At 38.2% G+C, this 14,701-nt stretch overlaps 1 protein-coding gene across 1 annotated transcript in view; it reads left to right on the top strand.

Moving 5' to 3' along the window:
• The first annotated feature begins 305 nt into the window (after positions 1 to 305).
• The window catches only part of PACRG (parkin coregulated), a 523,314-nt gene continuing 508,918 nt past the window's right edge, over positions 306 to 14,701 (top strand). Inside the window, exon 1 of the mRNA XM_021693419.1 lies at positions 306 to 461. Coding sequence (XP_021549094.1) covers positions 306 to 461 — 156 coding nt within the window. The remainder of the gene's footprint in view (positions 462 to 14,701) is intronic.

Below are 14,701 nucleotides of genomic sequence, written 5' to 3'. Positions count from 1 at the left end.
CACGTCACGGGGGGACTGGGCCATTCGGCCGCAGTGTTGACGCGTCGCTTAGCAACCAGGAGGCTTGCCTTTGGAAGCTTGTCGCGGCTCTGGCCACGGTCCTTCCCTCTTCCCGCCCTTCCCCTCCCTCAACTCCCTTCACCTAGGAGCTGCCAAACATCTGGATCAACCTGGGCACTACGCGGGGTTGAATTTCTACCAGTAACGCGCCTTTTTACATTTTTTCCCGAACTCCTTCTCACATCCGTAAAACCCACTGATTCTTTTACTACACGTTTTATGAGAACAAGACATTTTCTAGGAAGATGGTGGCAGAAAAAGAGACCCTGAGCTTAAACAAATGCCCAGACAAGATGCCGAAGAGGACCAAGCTGCTGGCACAATTGCCGCTCCCGGTGCACCAGCCTCACTCCCTGGTTTCTGAGGGCTTCACAGTCAAAGCCATGATGAAAAACTCAGTCGTAAGTGATCTCCCTGCATTGAATGCACTCGCCCCGAATCAGGGGGCACCAGGTTATAGATGTTGGCCGGCCCTATCATGGATTCTGAATCTGTGTCCTGGGTGGTCTTTGGCAAAGATGTCAATTCCCCTGCAGACGGTGCCCAACAGAGTGTGGAGGTCCCGGCTAGGTTGTTAGAAAGGATCTTGGGCAAGTGAGGTGCTATATCCCATTTATAAGCACCTTCCTAATAACTCATGGTGTCTAGACCACCCCAAATTACTCTTAAACGATTTACACGAAAATAAAAAAGAGCCTCTTTACTTACTGATTCCTAATTGAGCGCCACTCAGCAAAGGGCCTTCTAGAAGGAGAGTTCTAAGAAATCATAAACTCTTGTAGAATTTGACATGTGCTGATGTACACCTAGAAGAATGAACTCATTAAATCATCTACAATATGAAATCTCATCAATTCAACCTAAGGAATTTTGGAACATCCCTGCATTTACTCTAACAGCCCTCTTTCTTACAAATAGCATCAGCCTGTTAGAGCACTGATAGGCAATTTAATATGAAGTCTATTTCCAGAACTTTTAAATAATAAATTTTAAATAATCCAAGCTTCAGTTCAAGTATTTCTGGCTATTACTATAATTTGTATTTAATTTCTATTATTTGTGGTAGTAAAAATAAAATATTCTCAATACTATTAGGGGGAAAAAAGGTTTAAAATGCACGCAAGTGATTTTGCTACATGCATGATAGGTTAAAAAAAACTTTCTCGCATTTGTTAAACAGCTTTAAATTTGGTATGCTAAACCAGGTTTTACTTCTGACTAAGCAAGCCCCTGTCTGGGAATGAGATATTAATAATAAATGCAGCTTTCAAATTTGTATAATTTACACTCTGGGAGCATCTGACTTACTGTATAGTAGCTCATTATGTTAAATGAATAGTGTTGCTTTCAGTATCACATTATTTCTTTTACATACCCCATCCTTTACCTACATGAATGAAACAGCTTACCTCTAGATCCCTACGTCAGATTACCATATTACTACACAAAATGATATTTGGATTATTGGAATGTGTGTCAGTTGGTTTACAATAATGAAAATTTGTGGAAATAGACTAAAACTTCAGCTTGTTGTAGTTACAATCCTTTTGCATGGTTTTCACATAAGTAGGTGGTCATGGGGATCAACATGACTCATTTATCAGCAGTATAGAATACCATAACCATTCAAGCTAATTATTTGTTTTTTCATTGACACAATATTTCTAATTATAATCTTGGTCATTTTTTCAGTGTTATATTTGTTCACAGACATGTAGAAAATTGGTCAGATTCTCTCTTTTTCTAAATTTATTTTTATAATCATGTTTATTTTTTAACATAGCCTTATACCTAAAGTCATAGTTTCTGGAAAATTAAGTATTCCAGTATTACCAAATGTAGTAAATATGCTTTCAAAACTTAAGTAACAAAAAACATTGATTGTGAAGCAGCCTTCTTTATAAACAACTTATTTGAGTTAAATATCTCCTTATTTTTGTATTTTTAGGGAAAGTCTCTTAGTGTAATAGCTATATTTCCATGAAGACCCTCAAAACAGGATGTGTCATTCTTCTACTTCATTTAGTGGGAAATTACAATTCATAGATGCAAGCATTATCCACTTGTCTATTCATTCAATCAGCAACTCTCTCTCTCTCTCTCTCTTTTTTTTTTTTTGGTTAGCTAAGCTAAGAACTTGCTAATGGTAGGCACAGTTCTGAAGATTTGGGATCAGCAAAATAAAGTCCTTGTCCTTAGTCCTCCAAGGAAAACTACCACACAATAATAAAGTCTTGATAAAAAAAAAAAGGTACTGTTTATACAAAAGAACTTCAGTGGTATAGGAAATAAAAATTTCCTTTTTATATCCAATATTTACATTTCATTATTTCTGTCTTCAACAGTATAAACCTTTCGGCTTAAAAAGTCAGAATAGCTCTATGTCTTTCTTAAGGTTTATTTCTATTCAGAAAATAATGTGCAGGTCTCCAGCTTTTCTAAATTACAACCCCTGTCCCAAACCTGACACCCAAATCATTTTTCCAGTGTTGGGGCTCACCTTCAATTGCCTCTTTCAAACCCTTCCTAATTAAATGAGTCACCATCCAGTGCTCTTCCACAAAAGACATACACAGCTAAACCCTAAAGAGTTCTGTGGGCACTCTCGGTGTTTCTTTGAGAATGCTCTAGTAACATAAGTAAATACACTTGATCATAAACAGATTTGATCAGATGGGCTGTACAAACAGAAATCCTTATTTACACAGTCATAATCTATGTATAAGAATAAAAAAAATTTCTAAAATAATAATAAACATAAATGGCCAGTTTTTTAAAACCCAATGTCAAATATTGTTCTTCCTTTACTTCCTTGAAGTTATTGTTGCATTCTGTATGAAAACAAGTAAGGAGAAAATTCCTGAAATCAGAGACTAATATTCAAATTCATATTGTTACATTTGCCTAAAAAGACGGATAGGACATATAGAATTTGAAGATTTTGTAGTCCATTTCCTTTTAAAGGCCTTGTTTCTTGGTATGTTAGAACCTATAACCAGAAACCAGTAGCTCAGTGTTGTGTTGGTTTAACCTCAACTGACAGTAGATGCTTTCTGTGCTAATACACTTTATCATAAAGCAAGTTAGGATTTGGACCCAAAGTTATGATTATACAGAAGTTGACTTCAACTGAAGCTTTGTACTGTAGCTTTCCTTTTCTATAGACTATAGATGTTTTATGTTCAAAGCTTAGGGGAATGGGAGAAATAATTCTTTAATATTGCTTTACTTAGAGATGTTTATACTTACTAATCATATATTCATTCAACACATAGTGGTAATGGTCAGTATTTCTAAATTATGTATTAATATATCGATTTGGCTGCTTTAACAGAGACCAAATAACCGTGGTTGAACTAAGATGGAAGCTGTTTCTGTTATATAAGTCCAAGTTTGTTTGGCACTGCTTGTATATTCTTCCTTTGTATCCTGTAGGATGATGCCCTGGGTCACGGTGGGCTTACCAACACCAGGGTCAAATCCCTACCCTCAGAAAGAAGGAAAAAAAAGAAGCAGAAAGCTTCCTTTTAGAGGCATGACTCAGACACTACACCCCACTTCCATTCACATCCCACTGGCCAGAATTTGGTCAGAGGCCTATATTTTCCCTTTGTACAAAAAACTTATGAAAAATTGACCCTTGATGCAACTCCCAGGCCCCTATATCTGTTTCATCAGGAAAAGGGCTACGAAAGTTATATAGTGCAAAAAGGCATAATCTCCAACACCTCCTTCAGGCATGGGGAGAGAAAAACAGGTAAGGAGCAGCCTACAGGAAGGAGCAGGAAGAAATGGGAGGACACGCAGCTTCATTAGGAATGCATGTCCCAAAAGTTGCACTTGTCACTCCCACTCAAATCCATTGCCAAAACCTAGTCGTATGACCACAACCAGTTGCAAGAGAGGCTGGGAAATGGAGTCTCTGACTGGTAGCTCTATGTCAAGCTGAAACTTGAGGCATTTTATTACTGTAATAAAGGGAAAAAGGGAAATCGGGGGATGATTAGAAGTGTCCACCGCCAGTGCTAAATATGCCATATTGCTGGTGAAAAGGAAACAGACAAGTAAATACACGTCTGTGGTAAGACTTACAAATATTTACTCAGTATAGTGGAAGTACTAATGATGAGGGGACCAAGCGATAATAAACTGATTGAGGTCCTTATCCCCTTCTGTCCAGGTTTTTACAATATCATCCAAACTGGTCTCTAGCTTCCATCCACCAACTGATTGTTTGTTTCAATCATCTATCAGTATTATCACATTCATCTTTCCAGTACAAAATTCCCTTCCCATCACTGGTACCTCCACGGACCAGCAAGGTCTTCTGTGATGTAATCCTACCCCAAGGTTTTAATTTCATCTCCCCCTATTCTCACTTCCTTCCACCAAATTAAAACTGTAACTCTTCATTGTTGTGATGTCACTTATATTGTTCCCTTTGCTTGAATGCCCTCCTCCCTACATACCTGCACACCCACGCTCATTCAGACATAATGTAACAGATATCTGCTAATCATGGACTATGCCAAGCACTGTTTCAGGTGCTGGCAATTGAGAAGGCAGGAAAAGGCATCCATCCTGTCAAGGAGCTTTGATTTTTGTGGCCAGCTAAATGCCGACTACTTCAAGAAGACTTCCCTAATTCTCCCTCTTTGCCAACCCAGATGGAAAGTTATCCTTTACTCATTGTTTTCTACTGTGTATTATAGTTACTTTGACTCATGTTTTATGTCCTATAAATTCCCTGTGAGGGCAGAACCCATGGCTAACCAATTTTTTTCATCCTAACCAGTGCCTAACAGTGTACTCAGTAAGTATCTGATGAATTAAGGTAAGTAAATCTACCCTTTCTTCCTGTTTCATCTTCTCCCTCTCTCTTGTTGCTGTAATTGTTATATGTCTTTAGTCTGGGTTTGTTTTTTTTTTTTTTAACAACGCTCCCCCCAATTTAGGAGCTCAGAAGATCCCTTTAAAACTCAGCCAGATCAAGGCATTCCTTATCTCAAACCCTTCAATGGCTCCTCATCTCAGAGTGAAAGTTCAAGTTCTTACACTCCTATAAGGTCCTAAGTAATCTGGCACCTTTGCTTCTTTATCCATATATTTTAGGGTTTTCTTCCTCACTCATTCTGTTCCATCCACAGTAGCTTCCTTGCTGTTCCTTGAATATGCCAGTTGCCCAGCTGGCTCAGTGCCTTTGCCCTTTCTGTACCCTCTAGTTGAAATGCATTCCCCCCTTACATATCACCATCTCCTGTTACTTCAGTTTTTTGTCAAAAATTAATTTTTCAGTGAAAGCTTCCCTGACTATTTAAAATTTCAACCTCTTAATAATCTGTTCCATCCCTAGTCCAGCACACTCATCTTCTTTCCATTTTATGTTTTTCCATAAATTTGACCACCCTCTGATATTAATTTAGTTTCTCCTATGTCTTCTTCCACTACAGAATTAGCTCCTGAGAGCAGGGAATTATTACTATTTTACTCACTGCTGCATCTCTAGCTCTAGAAGAGTTCCCGGCACATAAGAGGTGCAATTTTTTTTTTTTTTTGGTCAAATAGATTAATGAATGACCTATCTTTTATACTATAATAAGACAATCATCTTTGAATTAGCAGCTTCAAGAAAATGCTAATGGTGTTATATAAATATAAAATATAGGAATTAGAATAATTTACAAATGTTTTCTGCCATATTTTAACTACCTTATTATAAAAGTTGTACGTGCTCATTGTAAAATGTTAAAGTGGTAAGGTTTACAAAGCTTTCTCCTTTCTAAAAATTTTAGTTTTTTTACCCCCAAATCCTCTTATGATTTTAGTGTTCTATTTTAAAAAGCTTTGCTTTTTCCTGATTCATTTTTGTTTAGGAAGTGGGACAGATAGTTTGAATTTATTTTTTTTCCAAATGACCAGAGGGTTCTTATATGACCCTTTACATATAGTTAAACTAAATTATATAAAATATCTTCCTATTTAATTTCAATGACCTAGCAATGTTATATGTATATTAAATATAGTAGCTTTTTATATGTTTTAATATATGATAGTCATTTTTATTCCATCTGAGTTTCCAACCCATGTTATGAGGAGGCAGGGCAGATTTTTTTTTTCCTCCACTTAGCATATAAATCTCAGACAACTTAATTTTTTGTTGTTGTGGTTTCAGGACACTTATTAAATGGTAGTGCAAGGAACAGAACTTAGATTTCTATATATTTCTGACTTGGACCAGTCCTCTATTGATCGCTTGTTTTTTAGACTTTTGTTAATGCATCATATGCCAACCTAAGTGTATCACTTGATGAATATTAAACCAAAGACACTGGTCCAGCACCCAGATCATGAAACGTTATTAACACAGAACTCCCTCAGGCCTTTTCCAGTCACTGCCCAAATATACCCCCAATTTCAATCTTCTGATAACAGATTTGCATTTACATCCATGAAATCCTAAAGTCCGTAATTGTTTTGTGTCTGACCATTAAATTTGTGTGACTCACCCACATTATTGCATATGATTATAGACCCTCTATACTCATTCCTGTGTAGTATTTTTGGGTGTCTATAGAACATTATTTATCTGTTCTTCCACTGATGAGGATTTGTATGACTTCTAGGTTAGGATCGTCACAAATAGTGTTACTAGGAAAATTTTTTTTTGGGAGAAAATATGTATAAATGTCCAAGAATATATTCCTTAGAATTTCTGAGTTTTGGGGTATGAATATGTTTGCTTCAGTAACTACATCAAAATCATTTTCCAAATTGATTTTTCATGTTTAAACTCTTGCTGGCTCTCCATGAGAGTACTATTTGCTCTATCGTCTAATTGCTGTTCTCTTTATTTTGCATTTTAGGTATTCTAGTGGGTGTATAATATTATCTCTTGAATTTAATATTAATTTTTATTATGACTAATGAAGCTTAAAACTTTTAAAAATGTATTTATTGGTCATTTGATTATCCTCTTTTATGAGGTGTCTTTTCAAGACCTTTGGGTGTTTTTGTCATGACTTGATTTGGCTTATTTATTCATAGTACTTTTTAATTTTTCATATTCTATTCTACATGATATAAGGCATTTATTAAATGTATATATTCCAAGTATAGCTTCCTACTCTGAATTTCCTTTCCATCTTCTTCTTTTTTTTTTTTTTTATAAGTGAGAGAGAGAGTGGGATGAGCTGGGGTTGGGGTGGGGAAGGGGAGAGAGAGATGGGCAGAGAGAGAGGGAGAGAGAGAATCCTAAGCGGCCTCCATGCCCTGTGCAGAGACTGCCTCAGGGCTTGAACTCATGACCCTGAGATCATGACCTGAGCCCAAACCAAGAATTAGACCTTAACTGACTGAGCCACTCAGGCACCCCCCTTCCATTCTCTTAATGGTGACTTTCCCTCTTTTTTAAAAATATATACTTTGTGTGAAAAAATTATCTCAAATGTTTTGTTTATGTATTTATTTGTCAGGTGTTCCTCAACTAAGTTCAACAGTCTGACAATGAAATACATATACATTATGACACAAGGCTTCAAAAATAAATTGGAGTTATCAGAAACAAAATAGAAGAAACAGTAGTCAAACAATGAAATAAAATATAATTAAACTAGAAGGCCTGAGATAAAGGAGAATCAGTTTTGCCATTCATAAGGGTCAGTGTATTTATTGATTGATGTTCAGATTTCATTGTGAGCTTCTGGGCATTGGCTGCTCAGAGGGGAACATTATACACTTGTTATCACACAGGAAGTAGCCTCTCAATCTCTATAGCGTATTCAAGCTTTCTCTGCACTGAGTTCTCAGAGAAATTGATGTTGTAGCAATTTTTAAATTTTTCTTTTATTGAAGTATAATTGACATATAATATCCTGTTAGTTTCAGGTGTATATCATAGTGATTCTACATTTTTATACATTACAAAATGATCCTGGTGATAATTCAACTTATCATCTATCACCATAAAAAGTTGTTATGTTATTGACTATATTCCCTATGCTGTATATTACATCCCCATAACTTATTTTATCACTAGAAGTTTGTGCCTCTTAATCCCCATCACCTATTTTGCCTATTCCCCAGTTCCCCCTCTGGTAACCAACAGTTCGCTTCCTGTATCTATGAGTTTGTTTCTGTTTTGCTTTGTTTCATTTGTCTTGTGTTGATTTTGATTCAATATATAAGTGAAATTATACAATATTTGTTGTTCTGTCTGACTTATCTCACTTAGTATAATACCCTGTGGGTCCATCCTTGTCGTTGCAAATGGCAAGATTTCATTATTTTTCATGGCTGAGTAATATTCCGAGAGAGAGAGAGAGAGAGATCTCAAATCTCCTTTATCCATTCATCTATCGTCAGACACAGGTTGCTTCTGTATCTTGGCTATTGCTATTGCAAATAATACTACAATGAACATACCAGTATATATATATCTCTTCAAATTATTTTTTCATTTTCTTTGGATAAATACCTAGAAGTAGAGTTGCTAGATCACATGGTAGTTCTAATTTTAATTTTTTGATAAATCCCCGTACTGTTTTCCATAGTGGTTGCAGCAATTTACATTCCCACCAACAGTGTATGAGGGTTTCCTTTTCTCCATATCTTCCCCAACACTTCCTATTTTTTGTCTTTTGATAATAACTGATCTGACAGGTGTGAAGTGATTATTTCATTCTTGTTTTAACTTGCATTTCCCTGATGATTATTACATTGAGCATAGAACACTGAACATCTTTTCATGTTTCTGTTGCCTATCTGTATGTCTTCTTTGGAAATATGTCCATTCAAGTCCTCTACCCACTTTTTAGTTGGGGTTTGTTATTGTTGTTGATAGTAAGTTGTATAAGTTCTTTATATATTTTAGCTATTAACCCTCCTTATTTCATATATGTTTTATAGATATTTTCTCCTAGTCCTGGGTTGCCTTTTCATTTCGTTGATGGTTTCCTTTGCTGCATAAAAGCTTTTCAGTTTAATGCAATTACATTTGCTTATTTTAGCTTTTGTTGCCCATACCTGAGAAGACTAGTCCAAAAAGTATCTCTAAGACCTATTTCAAAGAGCTTATTGCCTGTGCTTTCTTCTAGTGATTTTATGATTTCAAGTCTTACCTTCAAGTCTTTAATCCATTTTTAATTTATTTTTGTACATGGCATAAGACATGTACTGGACATAAGTCCAGTTTCATTTTTTGCTTTTACTGGTCCAGTTTTCCCAGCACCATTTATTGAAAATACTGTATTTTCTCCATTGTATTATCCTTGCCTTCTTTTTCATGGATTATTTGGCCATATGTGTGTGTGTCTACTTCTAGGCTCGTCATTCTATTCCATTGATCTACATGTGTGTTTTTGTGCCAGTAGCATACTGTTTTGATTACTACAGCTTTGTAATATTGTTTGAAATCAGGGACCATGATGCCTCTTGCTTTATTCTTTCTCAAGATTGCTTTGGCTATTTGCGGTGTGTTGTGGTGTCATACAAATTTTTGGATTTTTTATTCTAGTGTTGTGTAAAATACCACTGTGTTTTTTTGGGGGTGGCATTGAATCCATAGGTTACTTTGGGTAGTGTGGGCATTTTAACAGTATTCTTCCAATTTATGAGCATGGTATGTCTTTCCATTTCTTTTTTTTAAAGATTTTATTTATTCATTTGACAGCGAGAGACACAACGAGAGAGGGAACACAAGCAGGGGGAGTGGGAAAGGGAGAATCAGACTTCACACAGAGCCGGGAGCCTGATGTGGGGCTCGATCCCAGGACCCTGGGATCATGACCTGAGCCAAAGGCAGACACTTAATGACTGAGCCACCCAGGAACCCTGTGTCTTTCCGTTTCTTTGTGTCATCTTCAATTTTTTTCCATCAATGTCTTATAGGTTTATTTTTTTAAGATTTTACTTATTTGAGAGAGAGAGTGATAGTAAGAGAGAGCAGAGCAAGGGGGAGGGGCAGAGAGAGAAACACTGAGCAGGGAGCCCGATGTGGGGCTTGATCCCAGGACCCTGGGATCATGACTTGAGAAGAAGGCAGATGCTTAACTGACTGAACCACCCAGGCACCACAATGTCTTATAGTTTTTAGAGAAGAAGTGTTTCATCTTTTGGTTAAATTTATTCCTAGGTGTTTTATTCTTTTTAATGCAACTGTAGGTGAAACTCTTAATTTTTCTTTTTGATGGCTCATTATTAGCATATAAAAATATGACCAGTTTCTGTTAATTTTGTATCTTGAGACTTTATTGAGTTCATTTATTAGTTCTAATAATTTTTTGGTGGAGTCTTTAGGGTTTTCTATATAAGTATCATGTCATCTGCAGTTTCTTTTTCCTTGTCAATTCAGATGTCTTTTATTTCTTTTTCTTGCCTAATGGCTCTGGCTAGGACTTCCAAAACTATTTTGAATAAAGATGGTGAAAATAAAGTGGGCATCTTTGTCTTGTTTGTGGTCTTAAAGGAAAGGCTTTCAGCTTTTCACCATTGAATTGATGTTAGCTTTGGGTTTGTCATATATATGGCCTCTATTATGTTGAGGTACATTCCTTATATACTTTGTTGAGAGTTTTTATCAAAAATGGATATTGAATTCTGTCAAATTCTTTTTCTGCATCTATGAAATGATGAAATAATTTTTGTTTTAGTTTTGTTAATGTGGTATAGCATGTTGATTGATTTGTGGATGTTGAAGCATCCATGCACTACTGGAATAAATCCCACTTGCTTGTGGTGTATGATCCTTTTAACACATTGTTGAATTCAGTTTGCTAATATTTTGTGGAGGATTTTTTTATTTATCAAGGATATTGGCCTAAGATTTTCTCTTTTTGTGGTGTCTTTTTCTGGTTTTGTCATCAGGGTAATGCTGGTTTTGTAAAATGAGTTTGGAAGCATTCACATTCCTTTCTCTTTCTTTTGTTTTTTAATGATTTGAAAAGGATAAGCACTAACTCTTTCTTAAACTATTGGTAGAAATCACCTGTGAAGCTGTCTGGTCCTGGTCTCTTGTTTGAGAATTTTTAAATTAATGATTCAATTGTATTACTTGTAATCAGTCTCAAGATTTTCTGTTTCTTCATGATTCAGTCTTAGAAGATTGTGTGTTTCTAGGTATTTATCTGTTTCTTCTGGATTTTACAATTTGTTGGTATATAATCGTTTATAGTAATCTCTTATGATCCTTTGTATTTCTGTGGTATCAATTACAACTTCTCATTGGGTTTGGCCAGCAAACCCTGAAACAGCAAATGAAAAGATTATTCCAGACACCTAAGTAGGAGAAAGGAGAGAGCCTGGTGAGAGGCCTTCAGTCAAGCTCTACCTCCATTTTTATTATGCATGTTATTGTTACATCAAAGAATCAAGATTAGAAAGGAATGTAAAGTTTTAATATCTAGGGCAGTGACATTTACAGGCATTGTGTGATTAGAACTGTGTTCATGACCTGCAGGCAGGGAGTAGGTGACTATTAAGGATTTATGCTTAACCTAAGTTAAGCATCTGTCCCCTGGGAGATTTTGTTGGGCCACAATGAGGATCTGGCTGTTTTCAGCCCAGAAATCTAACGGGAGGCCCAGTTTTCTGGTCACTCCTTATTTGCTTCTCAAGTAACCTCTCCCAAGGAGGATTGTGTTTGTCATACCTTCGCTAGCCAGGCATTGTGAGTTCCCACATTACCCCCTTTCTTATTCTTTGTAGGTTGGAAGTCTTGCTGCAGTTGTGCCAGGTTCAAATCTCGAGTTTCTCCTATTGGGGAAAGTGCTGTTATTCCGATTTTGCAGACTACAAAGAGAAGCAATAGACAAATGAGTAAAATAATGGACAGTTCAATGAGTCCCCATTTGCTATTAAAAAACCAGTTTTTTGGATTTAACCATTGTAGATTGTCAGAATACCCCAGTTTTTTTGTTTATGCTCATGTTCATTAATGGTGGTGAGAGAAGATAAAACCTGTTTCTTTTTTTTTTTTTTAAAGATTTTATTTATTTATTTGAGAGGGAGAGAATGAGAGACAGAGAGCACGAGAGGGAAGAGGGCAGAGGGAGAAGCAGACCCCCTGCTGAGCAGGGAGCCCGATGTGGGACTCGATCCCGGGACTCCAGGATCATGACCTGAGCCGAAGGCAGTCGCTTAACCAACTGAGCCACCCAGGCGCCCCTAAAACCTGTTTCTTTTTAAGTTGTGAATGTCTGAGGTTAAATTGTCTCAAAGGGAGCCTTGAAGATGTTTTTTTAATTTTTCCCCAATCATATTGAGTACGGTTCCAGTGTAAAGGGGCCTTATGGGCCTTATGGGCCCCATCACAATTAAGATTCTGGAGAAAAGCCAGGGCCTCCTGTTTTTCTCCCAGGTATTCTATTGCTACTTCCATCAGGTGGAGTCTCCCCAACAATTTTTTTTTTTTAAGATTTTATTTATTTATTTGACAGAGAGAGACACAGCGAGAAAGGGAACACAAGCAGGGGGAGTGGGAGAGGGAGACGCAGGCTTCCCACGGAGCAGGGAGCCCGACTTGGGGCTCGATCCCAGGACCCTGGGGTCATGACCTGAGCTGAAGGCAGCCGCTTAACGACTGAGCCACCCAGGTGCCCCTCCCCAACAATTTTTGATCGATCGTCTGTTGTAATTGGAATTCAACCGAAGTTCAGTTGGAATTCAGGTTGCATTATACGCAATTTGATCAACATGTTGGGCAGTTTGGATGGTGTGGGGAGAGCAGGTACAGCCCTGCTAGTGGTCCTCAAAATGGAGCTAGTGCTGCAGTGCCTGCTCTGCGCGGGCCTAGAAACCTGCACGGCCTTGTTAAGTCCTGAGTACCTGATTAAGGATGCTGAGCAATTTGGATTCCTCCCAAGGCCTGTAAGATTGACAGGGATACAGGCAAAAGGCTGTCTTTTTTAAAACAAAGATGTGAGTAGCTTTTTGGTTAAGTACTGTTGTAATTATTTCAGCAGGCTCCGTAATAATATTGGAGGTCTTGATAACGTAGAGCCCATCCTCCTTAGATAGGGATATATTGGCTCCAAATAAGAAAACATAAGGGTGTGGTATACAGAGTTGAATATAATCAGTAAAGTTCTTATGAAAAATCATGGAGTAAACTACCTGAGGAATTGTAGTATTCTTTTTTTTTTTTTAATTTTTTTTAAGATTTTATTTATTTATTTGACAGAGAGAGACACAGTGAGAGAGGAAACACAAGCAGGGGGAGTAGGAGAGGGAGAAGCAGGCTTCCCTCTGAGCAGGGAGAGCCAGATGTGGGGCTCGATCCCAGGACCCTGGGACCATGGCCTGAGCCGAAGGCAGACGCTTAACGACTGAGCCACCCAGGCACCCCAAATTGTAGTATTCTTCATGCCACACAGAGAGGGGGCGAAATACATGTCCTGGCTTCCAGAGGGACGACTGAATCGGGAGAGTTAAGGCCTTTGCACCAGATAATAGGAGAGGCTGCTCTGCCGATCCAGCCTCCATTGCTAGCTGGATGGATCTTAATCTGTCTCACTAGCTATTAAATATCCTCTTGGACTCCAGGCTGTAATAGTATGATTATCTAGATGAAGGATATGGGGATTAAAAGCTGGACATGCCTCCCACGTTACCCTCTCTGAAGATGGGGTCCATTTAGTACTTTTCCCCCCCCGAAGATGAGAAGAGTGGCTTTTATTATTTGTCTGATTGCCCTGCCAGATAATAACCAACAGAGATAAAGGTTAATTGAGTCTTTTTGTTGGTGCCTTTATGCACAAAATATAACCAAATCTGGGGGGAGACAGTAATGCAAAGAGGATCATACAGAGAAGCGCATATGGGAAGAATTGTGGCATATAAGTTTACATTAGATGGTATGGAAGCCCAGAAGGAGCCATTAAGCTGGGGTTGGGAAAAGGAGAAGGAGGTTCCTCCTACCCAGTTAGAGTTATTGTTGGACATAGGAAGGGCACATCAACCCACATTAAGGGTTTCCAGAAGGGGGAGTTAAGCATGTATGCCCAGTAGTTAGTGGCCATAGCTCCTGGAATGAGACAGTAAAATATACCCACCATGACAGAAGTTGTACTTACCACTGAGAGCATGGCTAGGAACATGTTTTCAGGGGTGGAGGCTTATCCTGTGCCCTGTAGGACTTCTTCAGCTATCTGAGTAGTTTTCTTCAGGCCTCCACACGTCATTCCTGGTGCTCGCTGTGCTCTCTGTAGCAGGTGGTGTGGGGGTTGGGGTTCGCTTAACTTCAGCTGCCTCATCTTTGGGATTGGGTTTGGGCTGTGCCAAGCCATGATGTGGCTTGATGTTCCACTCCGGGAGCCAAGATGGTCCTTCCTGTGAGGAGATACAAGCAAGACACTTCCCCAAGTGATGAGTTCATGGGGGTCTTGCCACAGACTTGAGTTAGGGTCTTCCCATAAGACTAAGGGACATGGCCCCGAGGATTCTTTTTTTTTTTTTTTAAGATTTATTTATTTATTTGAGAGAGCAAGAATGAGAGAGAGAGAGAGTACATGAGAGGGGGGAGGGTTAGAGGGAGAAGCAGGCTCCTTGCCGAGCAGGGAGCCCGATGCAGGACTCGATCCAGGGACTCCAGGATCATGACCTGAGCCGAAGGCAGTCGCTCAACCAACTGAGCCACCCAGGCACCCGC

Source organism: Neomonachus schauinslandi, chromosome 8 (assembly GCF_002201575.2).
Source record: "Neomonachus schauinslandi chromosome 8, ASM220157v2, whole genome shotgun sequence".
NCBI lineage: Eukaryota > Metazoa > Chordata > Mammalia > Carnivora > Phocidae > Neomonachus > Neomonachus schauinslandi.
The sequence above is the reverse complement of the archived record's forward strand: the minus strand, read 5'-3'. Positions and strand labels throughout refer to the sequence as shown.